Source organism: Choloepus didactylus, chromosome 1 (genome assembly GCF_015220235.1).
Source record: "Choloepus didactylus isolate mChoDid1 chromosome 1, mChoDid1.pri, whole genome shotgun sequence".
NCBI classification, from domain to species: Eukaryota; Metazoa; Chordata; class Mammalia; order Pilosa; family Megalonychidae; genus Choloepus; species Choloepus didactylus.
This window is the reverse complement of record NC_051307.1, coordinates 182877645-182898800: the sequence shown is the minus strand read 5'-3', so window position 1 is coordinate 182898800 and position 21156 is coordinate 182877645. Positions and strand designations below refer to the sequence as shown.

At 38.6% G+C, this 21156-nt stretch overlaps 1 protein-coding gene across 3 annotated transcripts in view; it reads left to right on the top strand.

The window, feature by feature from the left end:
* Window positions 1-21156, top strand: part of GADL1 (glutamate decarboxylase like 1) — a 201160-nt gene that overhangs the window by 109638 nt on the left and 70366 nt on the right. For all 3 annotated transcript variants that reach the window (XM_037828498.1, XM_037828506.1, XM_037828515.1), the window contains 2 exons: window positions 8784-8835; window positions 20251-20340. In XM_037828498.1, the coding sequence (XP_037684426.1) occupies window positions 8784-8835; window positions 20251-20340 (142 nt within the window). The remainder of the gene's footprint in view (window positions 1-8783; window positions 8836-20250; window positions 20341-21156) is intronic.

Sequence of the window (21156 nt, the reverse complement as noted above, 5' to 3'; positions counted from 1 at the left end):
TACTAGAAGTAGTGCGATATCTATCCAACAGTAAAAAAGAAACTGTTTACCATACGTATTTCTAGTTATCCATTAAATTAAAACAAAAGTCCAGGAAGCTATGTTCCCTTTAAGCATTTTCTAATGCTATTAAAATGTGGTAGAATCTCTGCATCATTTTATTGTGTAAGCTGCTAAGTAATTCAATGGCAGGTGTCTTGAAATAAGGCTAGACATAAATATTTGATGATTGTATTTATTATAAAGTTAACAATCATCTCAGGATTGAATTTAGTTTACGGTCTAAGGATACTTGCTAATTTTTGCAGGGAAGTATCACAGGAGGATAAATGTTAACATTTCAATTCAATTCAGCAAACACATATTGTTTATAAATGTTTGTCAAGTTCAATTGAATTGAATTACCATTTCAGTGAGCATCACTGCAGACTCTGTGACCTGTATTAAAATATTTGAAAAATAATCCCTCCTCTTTCATGCTGTTCCTCATACAAATTGGCTTGCCTTAACTTTCCACACTCTTGATATACAATACTCTAGCTCTGGGTTGGGCACAAGTCATCCTGTCCTCCCATTACTATTGCCAAGCAAAAGGGCAAAGTCCATTTAGTCATGTCACTTGGAATGGATGTGAAATGATAAACTTGGAGAGTGTATCTCTAGGATTAAGAATTACAGTAAATTAGCAGCAGAATTACTTCATGTGCATGATTTTATTTCTTTTCAAATTGGCTGATTGGTTTATGGCTCTGATCTTTAAAAAGATAGAGCATTCTCTCAATTCTGGGCTTTTATTTTGTTTGTTTGAGCTTATGTGCAGTGGTGTGCTGGGAAACTGCCTCTCAGGAGGAGAAAAAGAAAAAGCCCCAATTGTAATGCCTGCCCATTTCCACGGTGTAAATCCTCTCGTCATGTCAAATTGCAAGTTACCTACAGTTGTGGTTTACAAAAATCCTGAATATTTAACAGTTGGTTTTCACCAGCCACTATTAACTGGATGTGCAACCCCACTGATTATGTGAGCCAACATAATCAGTTCAGACTTCTGACTAATGAAAGTTAAATTTTCACATCCCATCATGCTCACTGACCCCCCCGCAATAAACTTTATTTAGAGTTTACCAAATAAAAATGATTCTACCTATGATCAGAAGTCTCTGCCTGGCACAATTTCTAAATCAGAGTGACACTGTTTTGTTTCCAGGAAGTATAATTTCCTTCAGTAGGTAACAACACTAGCAAACCTGCACACGATGATTGTGTTACTATTTAGGTTATACCTAATTATTGGCAATGTGCTGTTGCTATGATATTCATTTCCCTAGGCCCTAGGCCAGGTCTCTAAAATACTAGAAAGGCCTGTAACTTGTTCCCTCTGTCATATTACAGTGAGGATTGTACTGTCTCCATAGATAAAATGTGTCCATGCTCTTGAATCTAAATGGAACTTAATTTTGAGATGTGTAATTGACCTTAAGATTTAAGTACCACAACTCTACAGTCGATTTGTTCAAACACCACAATTGCATGGAACTTTGAATAGGAAGTGAGATACGGTAGGTTAGTATAGGCTGGAGTGAAATAGTGACACATCCTAGAGTAATTTGGACGGATAATAAAAAATGTATTTACAGCCTCCCCCTCCCCAGCCCCAAGGATCTGGGGGAAGGTACGGATGTGTTGGACATCCTCACCTGGACTGGTGTTGATGTTGTCACAAACATTGGGACTGGCGGTTTGATGTGCTGAGCCCTCGAGCATGGGACTTGCCCTCATGAAGCTCATTACCACAAAGGAGAGTCTAAAGTTGTATGTAATGGTGCCTAAGAGTCTCCCCCTGAGTACCTCTTTGTTGCTCAGATGTGGCCCTCTCTTTCTCTAACTGAGCCATCTCGACAGGTGAACTCACTGCCCTCCCCACTACGTGGGACCTGACTCCCAGAGGTGTAAATCTCCCTGGCAACGCAGAGTATGACTCCTGGGGATGAATGTGGACCCGGCATCGTGGGACTGAGAGTATCTTCTTGACCAAAAGGGGGATGCAAAATGAGACGAAATAGTTTCAGTGGCTGAGAGATTCCAAATGGGGTCGAGAGGTCACTCTGGTGGACATTCTTATGCACTATATAGATAACACTTCTTAGGCTTTAATGTATTGGAATAGCTAGAAGTAAATACCTGAAACTACCAAACTCCAACCCAGCAGTCTGGACTCCTGAAGACAATTATATAATAATGTAGATTACAAGGGGTGACAGTGTGATTGTGAAGACCTTGTGGATCACACCCCCTTTATCTAGTGTATGGATGAGTGGAGGAATGGGGATAAAAACTAAAGGACAAATGGGGTGGGAGGGGGGATGATTTGGGTGTTCTTTTTTCACTTCTATTTTTTATTCTTGTTCTGGTTCTTTCTGATGTAAGGAAAATGTTCAGAGATAGATTGTGGTGATGAACGCATAACTATGTTATCATACTGTGGACAGTGGATTGTATATCATGGATGATTGTATGGTGTGTGAATGTATTTCAATAAAACTGAATTTAATAAAAAAAAATGAAATAAAAAAAAATTCACACCAAAAAAAAAAAAAAAAAAGATTTAAGTACCAGATTTTGATGGACCGATGGATTGCTATCACTCTGATTGGATAGCTAGCTCACTCTCTCTTCTCAAGGGAAAGTAAGAACAGACACTTTTAAGAAGATGACAATTCCTATTTTATAAGTTATTAGAAACCCAGCAAGAAGAAAAAAATTATTGCCAAGGTCTCCAAGGCTTTTCCTAATTTCCATCTTACCGTTGTCATTCTGATTGAGAAAAGAATATTTATCTCAAATATTAATGAGTAAAAACTCTCTTTCTCCTTTGGTTGTTTGAAAATCAGTGACAGTGGGAGCTTAAAGCAACAACATATGATTCTTAAACATAATTGAATCCCAGAGGGCTGAGGTTTAAAACCACCACTTCTGGCACAAGCCAGCTGATTGTGCATCTCTGAAAGCTGCCAAAGAAAACAGGGCTACCTGTTTCTGAGTTACCTTCTAGACCTTTGTCATGGCACTTGGGTTAAATGGATATTCTCCAAAGGGTAATTTTTAAAGTGGGCCTAGAAGAGAAGTATATGTAAGTCTTTTCAACAACAAACAGCTCAGGAACTCCCATTCTGCTACTTTGTGCAGTCTCCAGTGTATTATTTATCTATTCCCTTGACACACAGTCTCTGTAATCTCTCAGATGGAATTCATTTCATAAACTTGCAGGGATAGTGAGGGATATATTTTTATCAGTATGGAAAGGTGAGAAGTTACACAAGACACTTTTGTGCTATGTATTTCTTTAGGCAATGGGAGAGAGAATCTAGAAGACTATCTTCTAAGGGCCAGGGTTTCCATTTTTTTCTTTATTTTAGTAATTTTTTAAAAAAGTAATAATTGCAGTAGAATGTAGCACATGGGTATCTGTGATGAATCACACAAGCCGTGTGATATGTTCTGATATATGCAGAGTGCAGAAAGCAGATGGAAAAATTCAGGAGTTCAGTGCATCAAAAGAAATTTCAAATGAGCAGATGAGACTGAAAGAGGAACTAGGTCCAGAGTGGTCAAAGGGAGACTCTAATCACCTAGTTAATCTAGAAAGGGCCTAGAAAGACTAGTTTTAGAAAAGAGGGGGAAAAGTGTTATAAAAGGACAAGTGAAGTCTGGAAAAATTATGTGAACTCATGTAACAAGTCAGAGAATTTGGGGAACCTAATGTTGGAAGCATGTTTGTAAGCAAAGGAAGGGGGAGTGTTTTGGAACAAGATTATCATTATTGTATGCTTCAAAATCAAGCCGGAATCTTGATATAAGTTTTTATTCATATAAGATTGGGGAAAATTCTTGCTAATGTAAATTTTTTTCTCCCCCTTTTTTTTTCTTTTTTTTTTGGCCACGCTTAGTGGGGAGGACAGGGATGAGTTTTACAAAGCTGTTATTGCTGTTTGTGCCCATTTACGTAGATGCCTTTGGTAGAAGTTTATGGTTCTTGCATTATGTCCCAAAACCTAATGTGCATCTTTTTTGATCTAACTTCTACCATGTGAGAATACGTTTTTTAAAAATTGATTTTATCTTTAAATTGTTTCCGTATATACTGAAAAGGTAAATTTTAAGGAATAAATCATTCTTATGACTATAGACAGAAGTAACCCAAACCCTATTTGGATTCCCCTCCAGCAAATCATTTCATTTAACCATTTATTCAAGAAGAATATAAGGTACCCTGTGGAAGAAGCACTTTTAAACTAGCATTTCTGAAACTATGCTCTGTGGGACAATAGACTTCCAGAAGACATTACTAGATGTTCTTCAAAAAACTGTTCCATTTTCAAATACATTTGGGAAATGCTAACTACTACATTATTTCTCTCTTGGAAATTCACAGTGCCCTAATAGCACATAAAGAACTCTGAAAAACCTGTGATATAGAATACTTTTAACTTTGTTTTAACCAGTATGCAGACACTGTTGACTGCCCACCCAACAACCATTCTCCCTTCTTGATTTTGCGAACAGAACCTTGATTTTGTTGAGGCAGCAATGTTCTAATTGCAAAAGTTGGTCTAAGCCAATCCTCTTTGCTAGCAATTGTTGTAGGGATGGGCATGTGACTCAATTTCAGTCAAGAAGAGAGTTCTGTGAAGGTTTCTGGGGAAAATATTATTCCCTAAATAGAGAGGAGTGCATGCATAAGGAGAAAGCACTTTTGCTCGTCTCTTTCTTTCTTCATGGAGTACTGCTGTGTGAGGATGTGAGAAATGCAGCCATCTTCTGAACAAGAGAAGGCCTTGTTAACCCACTGAGCATGGCAGACTGGAGTGGTGGAAAGTGCCTGGCTTTGATGATATTGTGGAACCATCTGACCAGCCCAATAAATGTCCTTCTGACTTAAGACAATTATACTTTTAATTGCAGAGAAGAGCAGTTTAATTGCCTGGCATTGCTCAAACTATTTGACATTGGAACCCATTGATATGGAAAAGCTATTAATATGGTATAACTGTGGAGCATAGTTTGGAAACTCTAGTTTAAGCTTTTTGCTCTTTGTATAATAGTAACATCTTCTCTTCCAGTAAATCACCCTGTTCTAGTTTGCTAATGCTGCTGGAATGCAAAACACCAGAAATGGATTGGCTTCTATAAAGGGAGTTTATTTGGTTACACAGTTATAGTCTTAAGGCCATAAAGTGTCCAAGGTAACACATCAGCAATCAGGTACCTTCACTGGAGGATGGCCAATGGTGTTCGGAAAACCTCTGTTAGCTGGGAAGGCACGTGGCTGGCATCTGCTCCAAGTTCTGGTTTCAAAATGGCTTTCTCCCAGGACGTTCCTCTCTAGGCTGCAGTTCCTCAAAAACATCACTCTTAGTTGCACTTGGAGTTTTTGTCCTCTCTTAGCTTCTCCAGAGCAAGAGTCTGCTTCCGATGGCTGTCTTCAAAATGTCTCTCATCTGCAGCTCCTGTGCTTTCTTCAAAGTGTCCCTCTTGGCTGTAGCTCCTCTTCAAAACGTCACTCACAGCTGCACCGAGTTCCTTCTGTTTGTCAGCCCATTTATATGGCTCCACTGATCAAGGCCCACCCTGAATGGGCGGGGCCACACCTCCATGGAAATATCTCATCAGAGTTATCACCTACAGTTGGGTGGGGTGCATTTCCATGCAAACAACCTAATCCAAACGTTCCAACTTAATCTCCACTAATATGTCTGCCCCACAAGATTGCATCAAAGAATATGGCTTTTTCTGAGGGACATAATACATTGAAACCAGCACATGCCCCAAACCTCCAACCTCAACCCAGTTGGAGGGCTACACAGGGCTTTTCAGTGTGTATGATTGCACTGGGGACATTGACCAGGTCTACCTGGTTAGCAAAACACAGAGTTTTAACTAAAATAATTCAGTTCTATTTGAGGATACCTTTTCCCCAGGAACAGCTTTAGCTAGTTGGACAGAACTGTTTTAGATTGAGACTAAAGATAGTTCATGTAGTTTTATATACTCAGAGTCTGTTAGAGAGAGAAGGATCTTACTGATTTACTTCCACATCTCCATTACATGCATGAGGAAACTGAGGCAGGCTCCAGGAGGCACATGCATAACTTCACAACTAGAATCTTCTAACCTAGAGTCTTCTCAGGATTCCTGGAGATGCAAAGTGGACCTCACTCACAGTTCTTGCTGAACTGACAGATCTGTTTGGTGTGGAACCAAGGAAATATATACTGGTTAGGGGTACCTCATGGTAGCTCATCTGGCTTTTCATAACCTCAGGGTATCTAGGATCAATGTAGTCCTCCCCAGGATGAAATCATGGCATCTGTTTTTGAGTTAACAAATTGTCTGTACATTTGTGCCTGAGGTGAAGAAAAGACAGCTCACAAAGCTTCCCTTGTTTAGGTGGAGATGGAGTCTATTTATTTGTTTTCATTTAGGTTTTGCCTTTTTTCTTTAAGTTCATTTTCAAACACTATGCAAGTAACTACAACTATGAAATTTTGCAGAGATATAAAAAGAGTTGATAATCTCTACCTGGCCCCCACCCCCATGCATCCTATTTCTCCCACCCTCAGATAAACATTAGCAGTTATATATCTTTCCATACCTTACTCCATGCTCATATATGCATGTGGAGAGGGATTTCCTGTGCTTTGTTTTAAAAAATTCTTTAAAAATGGAATTATATTATCCATATTTCTCAGTATATTGCTTTCTCTTTTAATAATACATCATGAACATCCCTCTGGTTTAATAGAAGTAGATATAATTCATTCTTTTTAATAGAGTTATCATTACATTGTATTGCTATAATACATCTTGTTTTGCCACTCACCTCATTCTGACCATTAATCTTGTTTTTGTATGGTATACACACAAAAAAACAAACATAGATACATCAACATATATATGCATATATGTGTAAATATCTATCTGTAATATCTATCCATCTCTATTTATCTATCTATCCATTCATCCTTAGTATAAGTGACTTTTTTCTGATATACCAGCATCTCAAAAATGGGTTGTTAGGTATTATTAATCTTCAAAAGTTTATAGTACATTTTCCTCACAATCTCACCAGCATCAATGTTATCTCTCTTTAAAATTTGTTCTAATATGACATGGGCAACATGGTTTAATATTGCTCTTTTTAATTTGCTCTCTTTGACCAACAGAAATCTTAAGCATCTTATGTTTATTGGCCACTGGAATTGCTCTTTTTGAAAGTTAGAGTCTTTGAGTGTGCTAATAGTTCAAAAACTTTACAGGTTTCTAACTTCTCCTGAAAAAAAATATTCAGGGAAAGGAGTATATAGAACATCAAATGCTTGGTGAATGTGTTTTTGTGTGTGTGTGTGTGTGTGTGTGTATGGTCACAACGTTATTTCTCTAAGTGAAGATACACACTATTTTATTATTGATAGAATTTTTATAAGATTTTGTATATTTCAAGAGGTTATAATCTATATGCTAGCATAACCTTATGTGAAAATCTACAAATAAGTTTGGGAAAAAGATCTGTATCTCATGAGCTGGTGTATTTCATATCCATATTCTAGAATGACCTTTAGCAAATGAGCATGATAATAACCCCCCATTTCCACAAATTTTTCTTGTGTGATTTTACTTAATTTTTTACACCAATCTTTTGACATTGGAAAAGCAGATTGTGCTATTCTAGCTATACAGATGAAGAAATTGAAGCCTAGGAGGAGCATTTTTGCATCATTAAATGTTAATTGAATACATGTAGTGTTATTTGAATATATGTAATTTAGTGACAGTATTATATTCCATAACACAGTACTTTAATTCCTTGTGACTGGACCATAATTTTCAAAGTCAGTCTTCATTGTTGGTTGTGATGTTTCCATCTTTTTTTTTTTCTATTACTTATAAAAATCACAAAAGATTTCCTAGAAAATACAATTTTGTCAGCACTCTTGTTTATTTCCTTGGTTTTGACCCCAAAATTTGAAATACTGCATCAAGTATTGTGAACTTTTCAAGGCTCATGATCAAGTCACTGGTTTCAAGGCTAACTATTTCAGAAGGTTTCTTTTTATATAGACAAAAACCAGCCCTGGGGAGAGGGGCTAGTGCTGTTTTACTATACATTCTCAATGTCATTTTAGACTTTTCTTAATCCTATTCCATATCTCATGTCTGTGTCTTTTTCCCTGGCGTGACAATTACCTTTCCCCTGTCACAGACTTGGCATCAGTGGCTATAGCCCACTTTCTTTTAGCATGATACCAATAACCAGTTCTCCTTCCCTCAGTCCTCGCCTTGGAAAAGATGATGTTGGACTTCCTTGATCACAAATGAATTTACACCAAAAACTCTTTCCTTCATACCAGTTATGTAACTTAGGTATCTGCTGAAATCTCACCCAGAATATTAATGTGAAACCCACACATCTAGAGTTGTATATCAAATCTGCTTTATGTTGGTTGTTACACTGAGGTTAAAGTCTGGTACTAACATGTAAGATGTACCTCATCTCATCAAAGAGATATACGTTTTTACCCAGGCCTCTGGAGATTGCAGCAGGTTCATGAGTGTCTCTGTCTGAATTCATAGCTGTGTATATACCTGTACTTTTACCTGTGTCTCTGTGTCTTCATATCTCTAAGCCTGGTTGCTGCCTTAGAAATAACAAGTTTCACCGTATGTCAGTCATGTTGCTGGCATTTTTAGATTGTATATTATAAATATTTCCATGGTTTTCATTTTAGGTACTTGGTGGAAGAAATCAAGAGAAGAGAAGGATTCAAGTTACTAATGGAAGTAAGTGATTGTGGAATTGTGCTCATGATTTTGTCAGTCAACAGTCATGAAAGTGGTAATTTTCTAGTCTGTTGTATTTCACTGGTTTTTCTGTTGCAGACTTAGAAACAAGTCATTAGCTTTATTCATAGAGTCCATTATGTTAATTTACTCTATTGGTGCGTATTTTTCCTTTGTTGGATTCACATAAAACGCACTTGCCTTTAAGTATTGAAGATTAAAATGCTCAATAATAATTATCAAGGATAACACTGAATAAATTATGACCTCTATCTTGATATATAAATTGCATAATGATTGTACTAAAAATATTCATTTGTGCTATAGTGGTGCCTGCACTGAAAAATCAATTAGGTGAATGTACAATAATACATATAGTTTTCTCTTTTTATAAAAGAATGAGAACATTTTAGCTTTGGAGCAATGGGAAAATAAGTCATTTTGTTTTTGATGTTTTTGGATTGCTTGCTATGTATATAAGAAATAAGGTGGTTAAAAAGGTGGAGAAAATTGTTTTTATGTCCCCTCAAATTTATGGTTATCAAATGTGAAGAATATTTTCTAGTTATGATTTTTATAAATATAAAATGTGAGGAGAAAGAAGTTACCTTAGATCTTTTTATAGCATATACATTGTACTTTAGAGCAGTTTTTACTAATGTGAAAATCACCCTGAGATTGCAGCCTAGGAAGCTGTACCATATGTAAACAATCTAGCTATTCTTGGTATGCATTTATTCAGCAAGATTTATTGAGCAATTACTGTGTGCCAGGCACAGTTCTTGGCACTGTAGACATGAGACAGGGATGGTCCCTGCTCTCTTATTTATATTCAAAGGGAAAGTGATAGGCAATAAGCACATAAATGAACACATAGGAAATATCAGATAGTGAGAAGTCTTGTGAAGACAATAGAACAGATTCATGGGAGATAATGTAGTACACAAATAAATGATCAGATAATTTCAGATGTGGCAGGTACTATAGTGGACATCAATAGGGTGAAATGCTGGGCCGGGCCCAGGGGAAGTGAGGAAGTCTGGTTTGGTTTGGTTGGCTCCTGTAGGGCTCTCTGAGATTATCTTTGAGCTGAGACCTGAATGAATGACGATAAACAGCAAGCCATACAGATGTTTGAGACAAAGTTATTCTAGGCAGAAACAATTAAAAAAACCACAAAGGCTTAAAGATAAGAAGAGTTTTCATTTTGTTTTGTTTTTAAATTAAGGGATCTAAAGAAGGTGCATTAAGCATGAGGGAATTAGGTAGGCAGGGACCAGATCATATGAGGTCACGTATATCACAGTAAGACCTTTGGTTTTTATTCCGAGTGTAGTCATTGGAGAGTTTTAAGCAGACAGGAGTCTGGCATCCATTTTGAAAGATGATGCTGTGTGTCATGAGATTAAAGGAATGCAGGTGTAGGTGGATAGAGGGAGGGACCAGGAAAGAATAAGTGAGACAAATTTGGACACTGTTGCAGTGATCCAGGTGAGATATGGTGATGGACCTCAGGAAAGTTCAGGAAACACTGCCCCAGAGGTGTCAGATTAGAAGTCTCTAAGATTCCAAAGTTGCTGAAAATTAGGGGTATAGGAACTTGCGGTAACTGCAGAAGAATCTGTATTTAAATGATATTCTGGTAACATAGTGAAGAAGCAAGAAGGCTTCTTTGGGACATTGTACAAGACAACTGACATGCTTAAATATGCATTTCTAAAAATTCCTGGACATTTTTTTACATAATCATATTGCCATTATCATGCATGACAGAATTATTGATAATCCCTTGATACTATCTAATAACCAATTGATATTCAGAATTCCCCAACTGTTCCAATATTGCTTTTTTACAGATAGTTTGTTCAAATTAGGATCCCAGAAGGTCCATATGCTGCATTTGGTGGTTATGACTCTTCAGGGTCTTTGAACCTACAGTGATCGTCACCAGACCCCACTTTATTTCCCTTCATGCCACTGACTTGAAGAAATAAAGTGGGGAATTTCAAACATCAGCTGGTTGTTAGATAGTACCAAGGAATTATTGATAATTTTGTTAGGCATGATAATGGCATTATGATTATGCAAGAAAATGTCTAGGAATTTTTAAAGATGCATACTTAAGCATGTAGTGGTGAAACAACAGGTATATGATTGACTTGAGTTTGAGCTTGAGTTGCCTTCTTTATTTTCTTGAGTTTGAGTTGATATCTGTATTTTCTCTGGCTGTGGGAGCTATAATAGTGTGATGATTAGGTTCATGTGTCAATTTGGCCAGGTAATGGTACCCAGGTGTCTGGTCAAGCAAGCACTGGTCTAACTGTTACTGTAAGGACATTTGTGGATGGTTAATAAACCAGAAGGCTGGTTTGTTAAATCATCAGTCAATTGGCTGAAGCTGTGACTGATTACGTTAACGAAGGGCTTGTCTTTCACAATGAGAGAATGCAATCAGCTGGATTTAATCCAATCAGTTGAAGACTTTTAAGCGAGACAGATGGAGGACTTTCACTTCATCTTCGGCTGACCAGCGAAGTGTTTCCTGAGGAGTTCATCGAAGTTGCCAGTTTGTTACCTGAGGAGTTCATAGAACACATTCATCAGAGTTGTCAGTTTACTGCCTGAGGAGTTCATCAGACATCTTCATTGGAGTTGCCAGTCTGCTGCCTGCCCTATGGAATTTGGACTTGTGCATACCCACAGTTGTGTGAGACACTTTTATAAATCTTATATTTATAGATATCTCTTGTTGATTCTGTTTCCCTAGAGAACCCTAACTAATACAATTTGGTACTGGGAATGGTTCTTGAGAAACAGAATCTTAAAATGGGCTTTTACAATTGATTTTATACTCTGATTAGATTCAAGGGCATTGCTGACTCCATTTCTAATAATCAAGATGGCACTGACAGTCCATGGCATGAGTTGGCAATGGAGATACTCAAAACATCACTGTTTGATTCTCCTAATCATACTCTTGTATGAAGCAAGGCTCTGGGTGACAGTGTTTTTGACACCTTAACAGAGTTTTGCAAAGTTAAGAGGTATAATGATGTTGGCTGGTTGCTCTTAGATAGGCTAGATAAAGTTATAAGAGAAAGGGACAAGCTAAAGGCTTCAAATTTAAAACTTAAGTACTGTATGATAGATGTAATGGTTTCTATGTGTGCCTCGAAAGAAAATCTTATTTCCTGTTGCTGCAGACTTGAGATTTCTGAAAACCGGACGCAGAGTCTCATTGTGAGAGTAGCAGATTTACAACGTAAACTAAAATCTCAGCCTCTGGGGGTGTCTGCTGTTAAAGTAAAGGCATTGACTGGAAAAGAATGGGATCCTGAAACTTGGGATGGGGACATATGGATAGATAATAATGTCAGTGAGGACAATGGAGCCCTGGATTCTGCTGAGTCATTGTTATATATACCTGTAGTGGTCTGCCCTGAGGAAACAGCTTCCCCACCTCACCTGCCCTGAGGAGCCTGCCATCCAACCCCCACCTAAAGAGATTAACCCTTCAGTGCCTGCTAATCCTGTAATGACCTCCCCTGAGGAAGCAGCCCTCACTCCGGAAGCAGCCCTCACTCCTCTGTCTGGAGAAATTAATCCTGTTTCATGAGATGAAATTGCAACAGAATGCCCTGAGGTAAATGGCGTGAAGGATACTTCTTATTTTTTTAATGACACCCACCACCAGTCTTTGCTTCAAGACCTATAACTAGACTAAAGTCCCAACAGGCCCTGAAGGGTGAGGTACAAAGTGTGACCCATGAGGAAGTACACTATAATCCAAAAGAACTGTATGAGTTTTCCAGCTTATACAGACAGAAATCAGGGGAATATGTGTGGGAATGGATATTAAGGGTGTGGGATAATGGTGGAAGAAATATAAAGTTGGATCAGGCTGAATTTACTGATATGGGCCACTAAACAGAGATTCTGCATTCAGTGTTGTAGGTCGAGGGGTCACAAAGAATGTTCAGGAAGAACATTAACAATTTGTTTGCGTGGTTAGCTAAAACATGAATCAAAGGTGGCTGGCATTACCAGAGGTTGAAATGCCGGAATTGCCCTGGTATAATGTAGAGGAGGGGATTCAAAGGCTTAGAGAGATTGGAATGTTAGAGTGGATTTATCATGGAAGACCTGCTCACACACCCTTGGAATGTCCAGCAGACATACCTTTTTCCAGGACTGCGAGGAATAAATTTGTGAGACTTGCTCCATCATCCCTGAAGAGCTCTGTAGTTGCCCTTCTCTGTAGGTCAGGTATTACTGTGGAAACTGCTGTCACTGAGCTGGACTCCTTAAACATGATGGGGATAATTGGATCTCGAGTTGGTAGAAGCCACGTGGCAGCAGTTAATCATCAAAGACAAGGTGTGCGGGCTACCTTAATGGAAAATGGGCTCAAGGCAGCAGTCAAAATAATCTGACTTGCAGAGACTTATGGAGTACTTAGCAGTAAAATTGATGGGCAGTCTACTAAATTCTTGTTTGTGCTGTATAAGCAGAATTCTAGCTCTAGTGAACAAAAGTCTACCTTGAATTACAAAAACAGAGAGTCACGGCCCCTTAATCAATTCCCAGACTTGAGACAGTTTACAGATCTAGAGCTCCTTGAATGAGGGGAAGGCTGGGTACCCTTGGGTAAGGACCCTGTTACACTGCCAAAAATTTATCCTGTTAATCTTCCTCTCAGCCTTCCCCAGGGGGACCTACAGCCTTTTACCAGGGTAACTGTGTATTGGGGAAAGGGAAATGATCAGATATTTCATGGATTATTAGACACTGGTTCAGATGTGACATTAATTCCAGGAGACCCAAACGTTACTCTGGTCCATCAGTCAGAGTTGGGGCTATGGAGGTAAGGTGATTGATGGAGTTTTAGCTCAGGTCTGTCTCACAGTGGATCCAGTGGGCCCCAGACCCATTCTGTGGTTATTTCCCCAGTGCCGGAATGCATAATTGGAATAGACATACTCAGCAACTGGCAAAATCCTCACATTGGTTCCCTGACTCATGGAGTGAGGGCTATCATGGTGAGAAAGGCCAAGTGGAAGCCATTAGAACTGCCGCTGCTGAGCAAAACAGTAAACCAAAAGCTGTACTGGATTCCTGGAGGGATTGCAGAGATTAATGCCACTCTTAAGGACTTGAAGGATGCAGGGGTGGTGATTCCCACCACATCCCCATTCAACTCTTCTATTTGGTCTGTGCAGAAAACAGATGGGTCTTGGAGGATGACAGTGGATTATCATAAACTTAACCAGGTGGTGTCTCCAATTGCAGCTGCTGTTCCAGATGTGGTATCATTGCTTGAGCAAATCAACACATCCCCTGGTACCTGGTGTGCAGCTACTGATCTGGCAAATGTTTTTTTCTCAATAGCTGTTAGTAAGGACCACCAGAAACAGGTTGCATTCAGCTGGCAAGGCGAGCAGTTTACATTCACTGTGCTACCTCAGGGGTATATCAACTCTCCAGCCCTATGTCATAATAATGTCTGCAGGGATCTTGATTGTTTCTCACTCCCCCAAGACATCACACTGGTCCATTATATTGATGATATCATGTTAATTGGACCTAGTGAGCAAGAAGTAACAACTACTTTAGATTTGTTGGTAAGGTATTTGCGTGACAGAGAATAGGAGATAAATCCAACAAAAATACAGGGGCCTTCCACCTCAGTAAAATTTCTAGGTGTCCAGTGGTGTGGGGCCTGTCGAGTTATCCCTTCTAAGGTGAAAGACAGCTGTTGCATCTGGTCCCTCCTACGACCAAAAAAGAGGCACAACCCTTAGTTGGCCTCTTTGGATTTTGGAGACAACGTATTCCTCATTTGGGTATGCTACTCTGGCCCATTTACTGAGTGACCAGAAAAGCTTCCAGTTTTGAATGGGGACTGGAACAAAATGAGGCTCTGCAACAGGTCCAGGCTGCTGTGCAAGCTGCTCTGCTACTTGGACCATATGATCCAGCTGATCCAGTGGTGCTGGAAATATACATTTTTTTAAGAGCTGAGAAAAAGTCTACATTATGAACTTATTAAGAAAATTATTCATATATCCTCCCTACACTTAAAATTTTTTTAAAGAAGTAAGGGAGCTAGAGAAGGAGGAGTGAAAAAAAAAAGTATGGGAGGAAACTCACCATCATCTTTAGGGAATTGCAAGCATTCACATCCTTGTAATGAAAGTTGAGGTGGGTTTTAATCATTAGGTGGCCTTCTGCCCCTCAGTGTTTTATCTCTAGGAATTAGCTGGCTCCCTAAATGGTACTCAGTTCCTATATATATCTATTTTTGCATGTGATCTGCATTTGCCTCTTTTCTTAGTATTCCTTTAGAGGAAATAATTAGTCCTTGCATTTCACATCTAAGTGTCAAGTTGATTAGTCTCTTCTTGCTAACAAATACCTTCTTTGGATTGATTGAATATAATCATAATGTATACTTTGAAAAGGAGTATTCTTTTTCAACAACGATTCAGTGGGGCCCAGACCTGTGAAACCACAAGTTTTTCAATTTAGCATAAACTGAAGTCTGTAATTATAGACACACACACAGTCACTGTTTAACAGAGAGCAGCAGGAGTGTTGAGTGGAACATTAAAACAGTAAGTGTACATGACAAAACAGAGTACCCAGAACTTGAATATCTTTTCCTGAAAGAAGCAAAAAATAATGCACATCTTCTTGAAGATGATTGAAAGTTATCATTTCAAATGAATTCTGCATTATTCATAGACCCCTGAAAATCATATCTCTAGTGTTCTGTGTTGAATCTAAGATCTAATAAATGGATTTCCCTAGAGGTATATTCACTCTTACACTATCTTTCACATATTTATTTTGATCTCTTGGGGGAGTCCTAATTATTTAACTTCTTGTTATTCTCTTCCTGAATTCTACATTAGGAAGAGTTTCTTGGGTTTCATAGATGTTTAGAGTTATAAAGGATTTTCAAGGGCAGGATCTTCAAGTTAACCTTCCTACCCAATTTAGGAAACCTCTTTTGGCAATGCCTGTGTGTGACAGGAGGTCAGCCTCTGCCTGAACACTTCCTTTGTCAGAGAACTCACTAATTCGTCCCTCTTCTAGGTGGCTCTAGTTATTCATTATTATTGAACCTTATATTAATATGTGTCAAGTACATTACAATTTATCTTATGTAGTTATATTATTATACTGTTTTATTGGATTATAGCAACCTCCTAATCACTAAATCCAATGTGCATTATTTAATCTTCATCTTGTTGGACCACTGTAGCTTTTCATGGTTATCCACTCTACCCCATCCTCCACACTGCCACCAGAGTGAGCTTTCTAAAGTGAAATCTGTCCCTCAAACTGAAACTCTCCAGTGAGTCCACATTGACAGGAGAATCAAGCCCAAACTCCCAAGCATGGCATGTAAGGAAGACTTTGTGAAAAGGCTCCCATCCCATTTTCAACCTCCTTCTCTTTAGCAAACCTACCTCTGCCTTCTATCCATCTCAAGCACTTGCCACCCTCTTGAATATACCAGCTTCTATATGTGCATTATTCCTTTCGCTGGAGCTATTTTTTTGATTATAAGAAATTTTTTCTTTTATAATGCTCATTCCATTGCAGATTAACTACCTGTAATGGCTCCACTACTAGTCTCTGAGGCCCTGGAGGCAGGTATGGTGCTAAATATTGGAAATACATTATCTTTTTACTCATCAGACAAACCCAGTGGGGCAGACAATGTCACAGACGTTATAAAAGTTAAGGCTTAGAGAGTTCAGTGCTTGCCCAGGCAAAAGCATAGTGAAGTTGGGATTCAAACCCATATATATATGTGACTCCAAAACCCAGGCTTTCCTGCCACCCAGTGCTCTCTTGGAGCTTTTTCAGTAGTCCCAGCAGACATTTAGTACCTATGATCTTGAAGTCATATAAAACCCACCATGCCATCTTTTCATCATTCTATACTTACAGGACTGATGGTTTGAATCTATATTCTAGATTCTGTATTTATGCTTATTAAAATGCATAATAATAGCTTTGTTTCTTATTACTATTATTCTGACCTGATGGCATTATAAACAAAGAAGATTACTTTCTTTTGGGATGATTCAGTTTTAGAGAATGCAAGGTATTATCTCTTGGGGACCACTGATTTCTTTTCCAAGTGATGTCATATTGTTTGTTCAATAAACCTTCCTGGAATTGACCTAAGAGCATCTGCTTTAATTCTCAGAATATATCTATTTTTTTTTCCTATTTAAAAATCAGGATAGAATGTGTCTATCTTTTCTTTAATGGCACTTCTTTACTTCATCATGAATTCTTAAAGATTATGACAGTGCTTTTACTGCTACTGGTTGTTTTGAACCCTTCATTATCTGTCTGGTCTAGACCTGTGGATTCCTTTTTATGTTTTCCAAATAAGACCAGTATATAGAGAACATAGTATAAATGTGTTCCTAAGATACCAAGAGGTCAGTACGTTCATCTGTAAAGGGAATTAAAATTAAATGACATGTTAATGGTTCTACTCTGAAATTATTCAGAGCTTTGAAGCCCCTTGAAGGAAGTCACTATATCAAATACAAGCTACAGAGGCAAAGAGACAGGACAAACTCAAGTATGTTCTTTGTGAACATTCAAAGAGATGCTTTTTCAATTCTTCAAATAATTTTGGAAATGACTACAGTGAAGATACTCCACCCAATGGAGCATCAAATGTCTTCCAACAAAATAAAGTGTCAGAAGGGCTTCATGCATTTTTCAAGTGTCATAGCACTGAAGCCATGTTTGGGGAGAAGGAAACCCAGATATGTCACTTCTAAAATATCTACATAGAAAATTACTATAGAAAATCAATTTAAAAGGTTACTCAAAAGGTGTAGGTCCTAACTTGTAAAATATGGTGCTTATGATAGCAGATAAAGCTATTACAAAATGTTTCATAATGTCGACGAAATGATAAAGAATAACTAATTTAATGATGTAGCTGTCAGGGTACCATGAGGAAACAAAAACACAGTAACTTGAAGTGGGATAGTTTAATATAAAGAATTATTAACAGGGAACTGGAGTAAGGAGGGATTGCCTCATAAAAGATAAAGAGATCCCTGAAAAATACAGAAATAGCAGATAAAGAGAGCACTTCCACCCCTAGGACTGAGATAGAGCACCCAAGGAAGAGGCCACCCCCTCCCAAGGCTGTGACCCAGACCCCTTAGGAGAGAGCATGCCCATGTTCACTGGATGGAAGAGAAGCTCACTGAGGTGCAGCACCATCAGGACTCACTGGAAATCCACTCTCTGGAATGCTTGGCAGAGCCATCCACTGGGAGGTGCCATGCCTCGGAACTCACTGCAAGCTACTCACAGGGGATGCCAAAGAAGTCAACCAAGACAGGATCCTTAACTGGCAGCATTGCCTTATGAAATTGTCTCCAGGGATTGTGCTAGGGAAAGCCATTCATCTTCTGACCCTCTGATGTGAAGTCACCTGTAGGGGGCACGCTGGGAGAAGCTGCCAGCGAGGGCACTTGCTGCTAGCCATACATTGCTGCTGAAAGAGCCACCTACTCTGCAGGAAATCAACAAGGTTAGCACATGGGAACCGGGAAAAGATTCCCTTCCTCCACGAGTGTCCCTGCAGCTTCCTCTGCTGCCAGAGTCTAAGATTGAACCAGATGGCAAAGGAGAAATATGAGTCCAGCTCCATTATTGCTGGGCACCAAGACAAGGTTGATTAAGAGCCGAAAGGCAATAAATTGATAATTGTCAATTTCTAGGATCTAGTGACAGGTAACTAGTGTATTTTTCTTCTGGATTCTAATTAATCTAGCTACTTTATTTGAAAAGATTTATTCACATTAAATTGCCAAAGAATTTTGAAGGCTAGTACATTCTATTTTAAAGAAACCGAATCAATTATAAATTATAAATCCAACTATACACTGGGTAGATTTGTAAAACTGTTATAGTATCATGATTCTTATTTGTGGAATTGAGTTGAATTACATAGTACTTCATTTTGAATGATTTGATATTTCAAAGAACTGTAGTAGCTTTTTTTTTTTCCAATTCAATAAGGATGTTACAAATTACAAAGGTGAAAGATGATCAGATCAAGAACTTATCTTGCTGCACCGGGAATGTTTCTGGGCATTCACTTGTGATTTAAAATTCACTGAAATTGGAACTCTATATAGTACCAGTCTTGATCTTAAGATATCATATGAGAGCTGTTTCCTCTTTCTGAAATACTCTGGACCTTTATACTGATACAGAAACATAATTCTGATGGTTGGTTATCGTACACTGTTATAGCATTGTTTATTACCTACAAATTTTCTTTGTGGTGGAAAAATGCAAGTAATTTCAAATCTTGTCAATGCTAAGCAACAAATGAGGTGGGTGTTGAGTGAGTGAGTAGAACCAGTGATCTGTGGTGATTGCAAGTCTGTGTGTCTAATTTGTGAGCCCCCAACATAAGTGTTATTCCCACTTTTTTTGACCAGTGAGGACAGAATGTGTGTTGGAGAAGGTCTCTGTGTATATGACAACAGCTGGTCTAAAGCCTGTTCTAGAATATTCTGTCATGCTTGGCCAAATTGTGTCTGTAGAAAAACAGAGTACTGGGGAAGGTGGCCTGGTGCTCAGACATAGACTATGCATTGTCTGCCTCAGAATCACCTGAGATACTTCTTAAAATGCCAATTCTTTGACCTTACCTGTGAGGGACTTAGTCAGATTCTGGACATCTTGAGACCAGGGTCTGAGAATCTACATTTTTAACAAGTCCCGTGCTGATTGACATCTTTACTCAAGTGTGAGAGCCAGGAATCAAGTTGATGCTTCCCTTTTTTTTTTTTTTTATGTCAAAGTAATGTTGACAAGCATGAAAGCAGGGCCAGTTAGTGAAGACCACGTTTGTCAGGCTGTCATCAACTCACAGATAATCTGGAAATCTGCATTTCTCATGTGTAGTGGGTAACAGAAGCCAGCTTTGGCTATCTTAAGCAGAGAGAGGAATTACTGAAAGGACACGGTAGTATAAGAATAACCCAAGGATCAAGTTTGAAAAGGGAGAAACAAGGGCATCTCTGGGCATATGTGTCTCAGGTGCTAACTGACAGTCAGAGCTGGGTGGAGTCAGCTCCAAATTTTATGAAGCTTTTTCCTGATGTCATGGTCATCCCTTACCTATAGGGATGAAGAAGATTCCCCAGTAGGCTGTTATCAGAAGTAAGGCAGAATGGAAAGCAGGTGTCCCCAAATAAGAAATGTCCACTCTTTCTGATTCTAATTTGTCATCAAAGTAATGCACACTTTGAAAGAAACTGGCTAAGGGTTTAAGAAGTATATGTTTAATTGCATTCTCAGCTAAGTCTTAGTTTAACAAAATAACTTTCAAATTTTCTTAATCCTCAGCCTGAATATGCCAATATTTGCTTTTGGTACATTCCACCAAGCCTCAGAGACATGGAAGAAGGACCTGAGTTCTGGGGAAAACTTAATTTAGTAAGTAATAAGTAAATTGCCTTTTTCTTTTTGATTAAATGTTCATTGTCTATTGATCCTATGAATAATTCTGTGCTATGCAGGCCTTGCTAGGGCCTGCTGAAAATCTAGAGAGTTGGTTTGTGGTATATTCGAAAATAATAAACTACTAAACAGTTATAAACATTGTTTACACTTAACAAGGTAACATGCTTGACACACACAAACAAATTCAGGATAATTGTGCTGTTTGCAAGGTAATTATAGAATTTATTAGCAGTTCTAATTCACAGTGCCCTTCAGAGAGTATAATCTGCTAATTTAATGCAAGGTTAAAGCTGGATGATGAATGGCTACTTCTTTCAACTCTGCTAGCGAGTATCTGTGACTATATATCCTCTCTTGGAAATAATTTTAAAAGTCTTAATCTGATACATTTTGTGAGTGTGCAACCCTCTGCCCTTTCTTTCAACAAAGTCCCTGGATCTCACTCCCAAGGGACTTACACAATAAAAGAGAAAAGAGATGCCGCAGTGTGTTTCAACTGATCACACACACTGCTGGTGAGGGCTAACCATCCAGACTGAGGAGAAGCTCCAGGCTCCAGGCTCCAGGAACTTATGTCTCATCCGAACTTCTCCTCATTTGGCCTTGCCAGTTAAAATCCTTCCTCCAGTCCAGGTTTCCAAGAACTGTGGAATCTCATGAGTCAACACCACTTGATCCCACTGCCCTGCTGAATGGGCATAGCTTATATTGAAGGTGAGCCCTGGGGGAGTTTCCCTGGAGATTCTCTAGTCATCACTTATAGAGTGAGAGGCAGCAATAGGTTGGGAC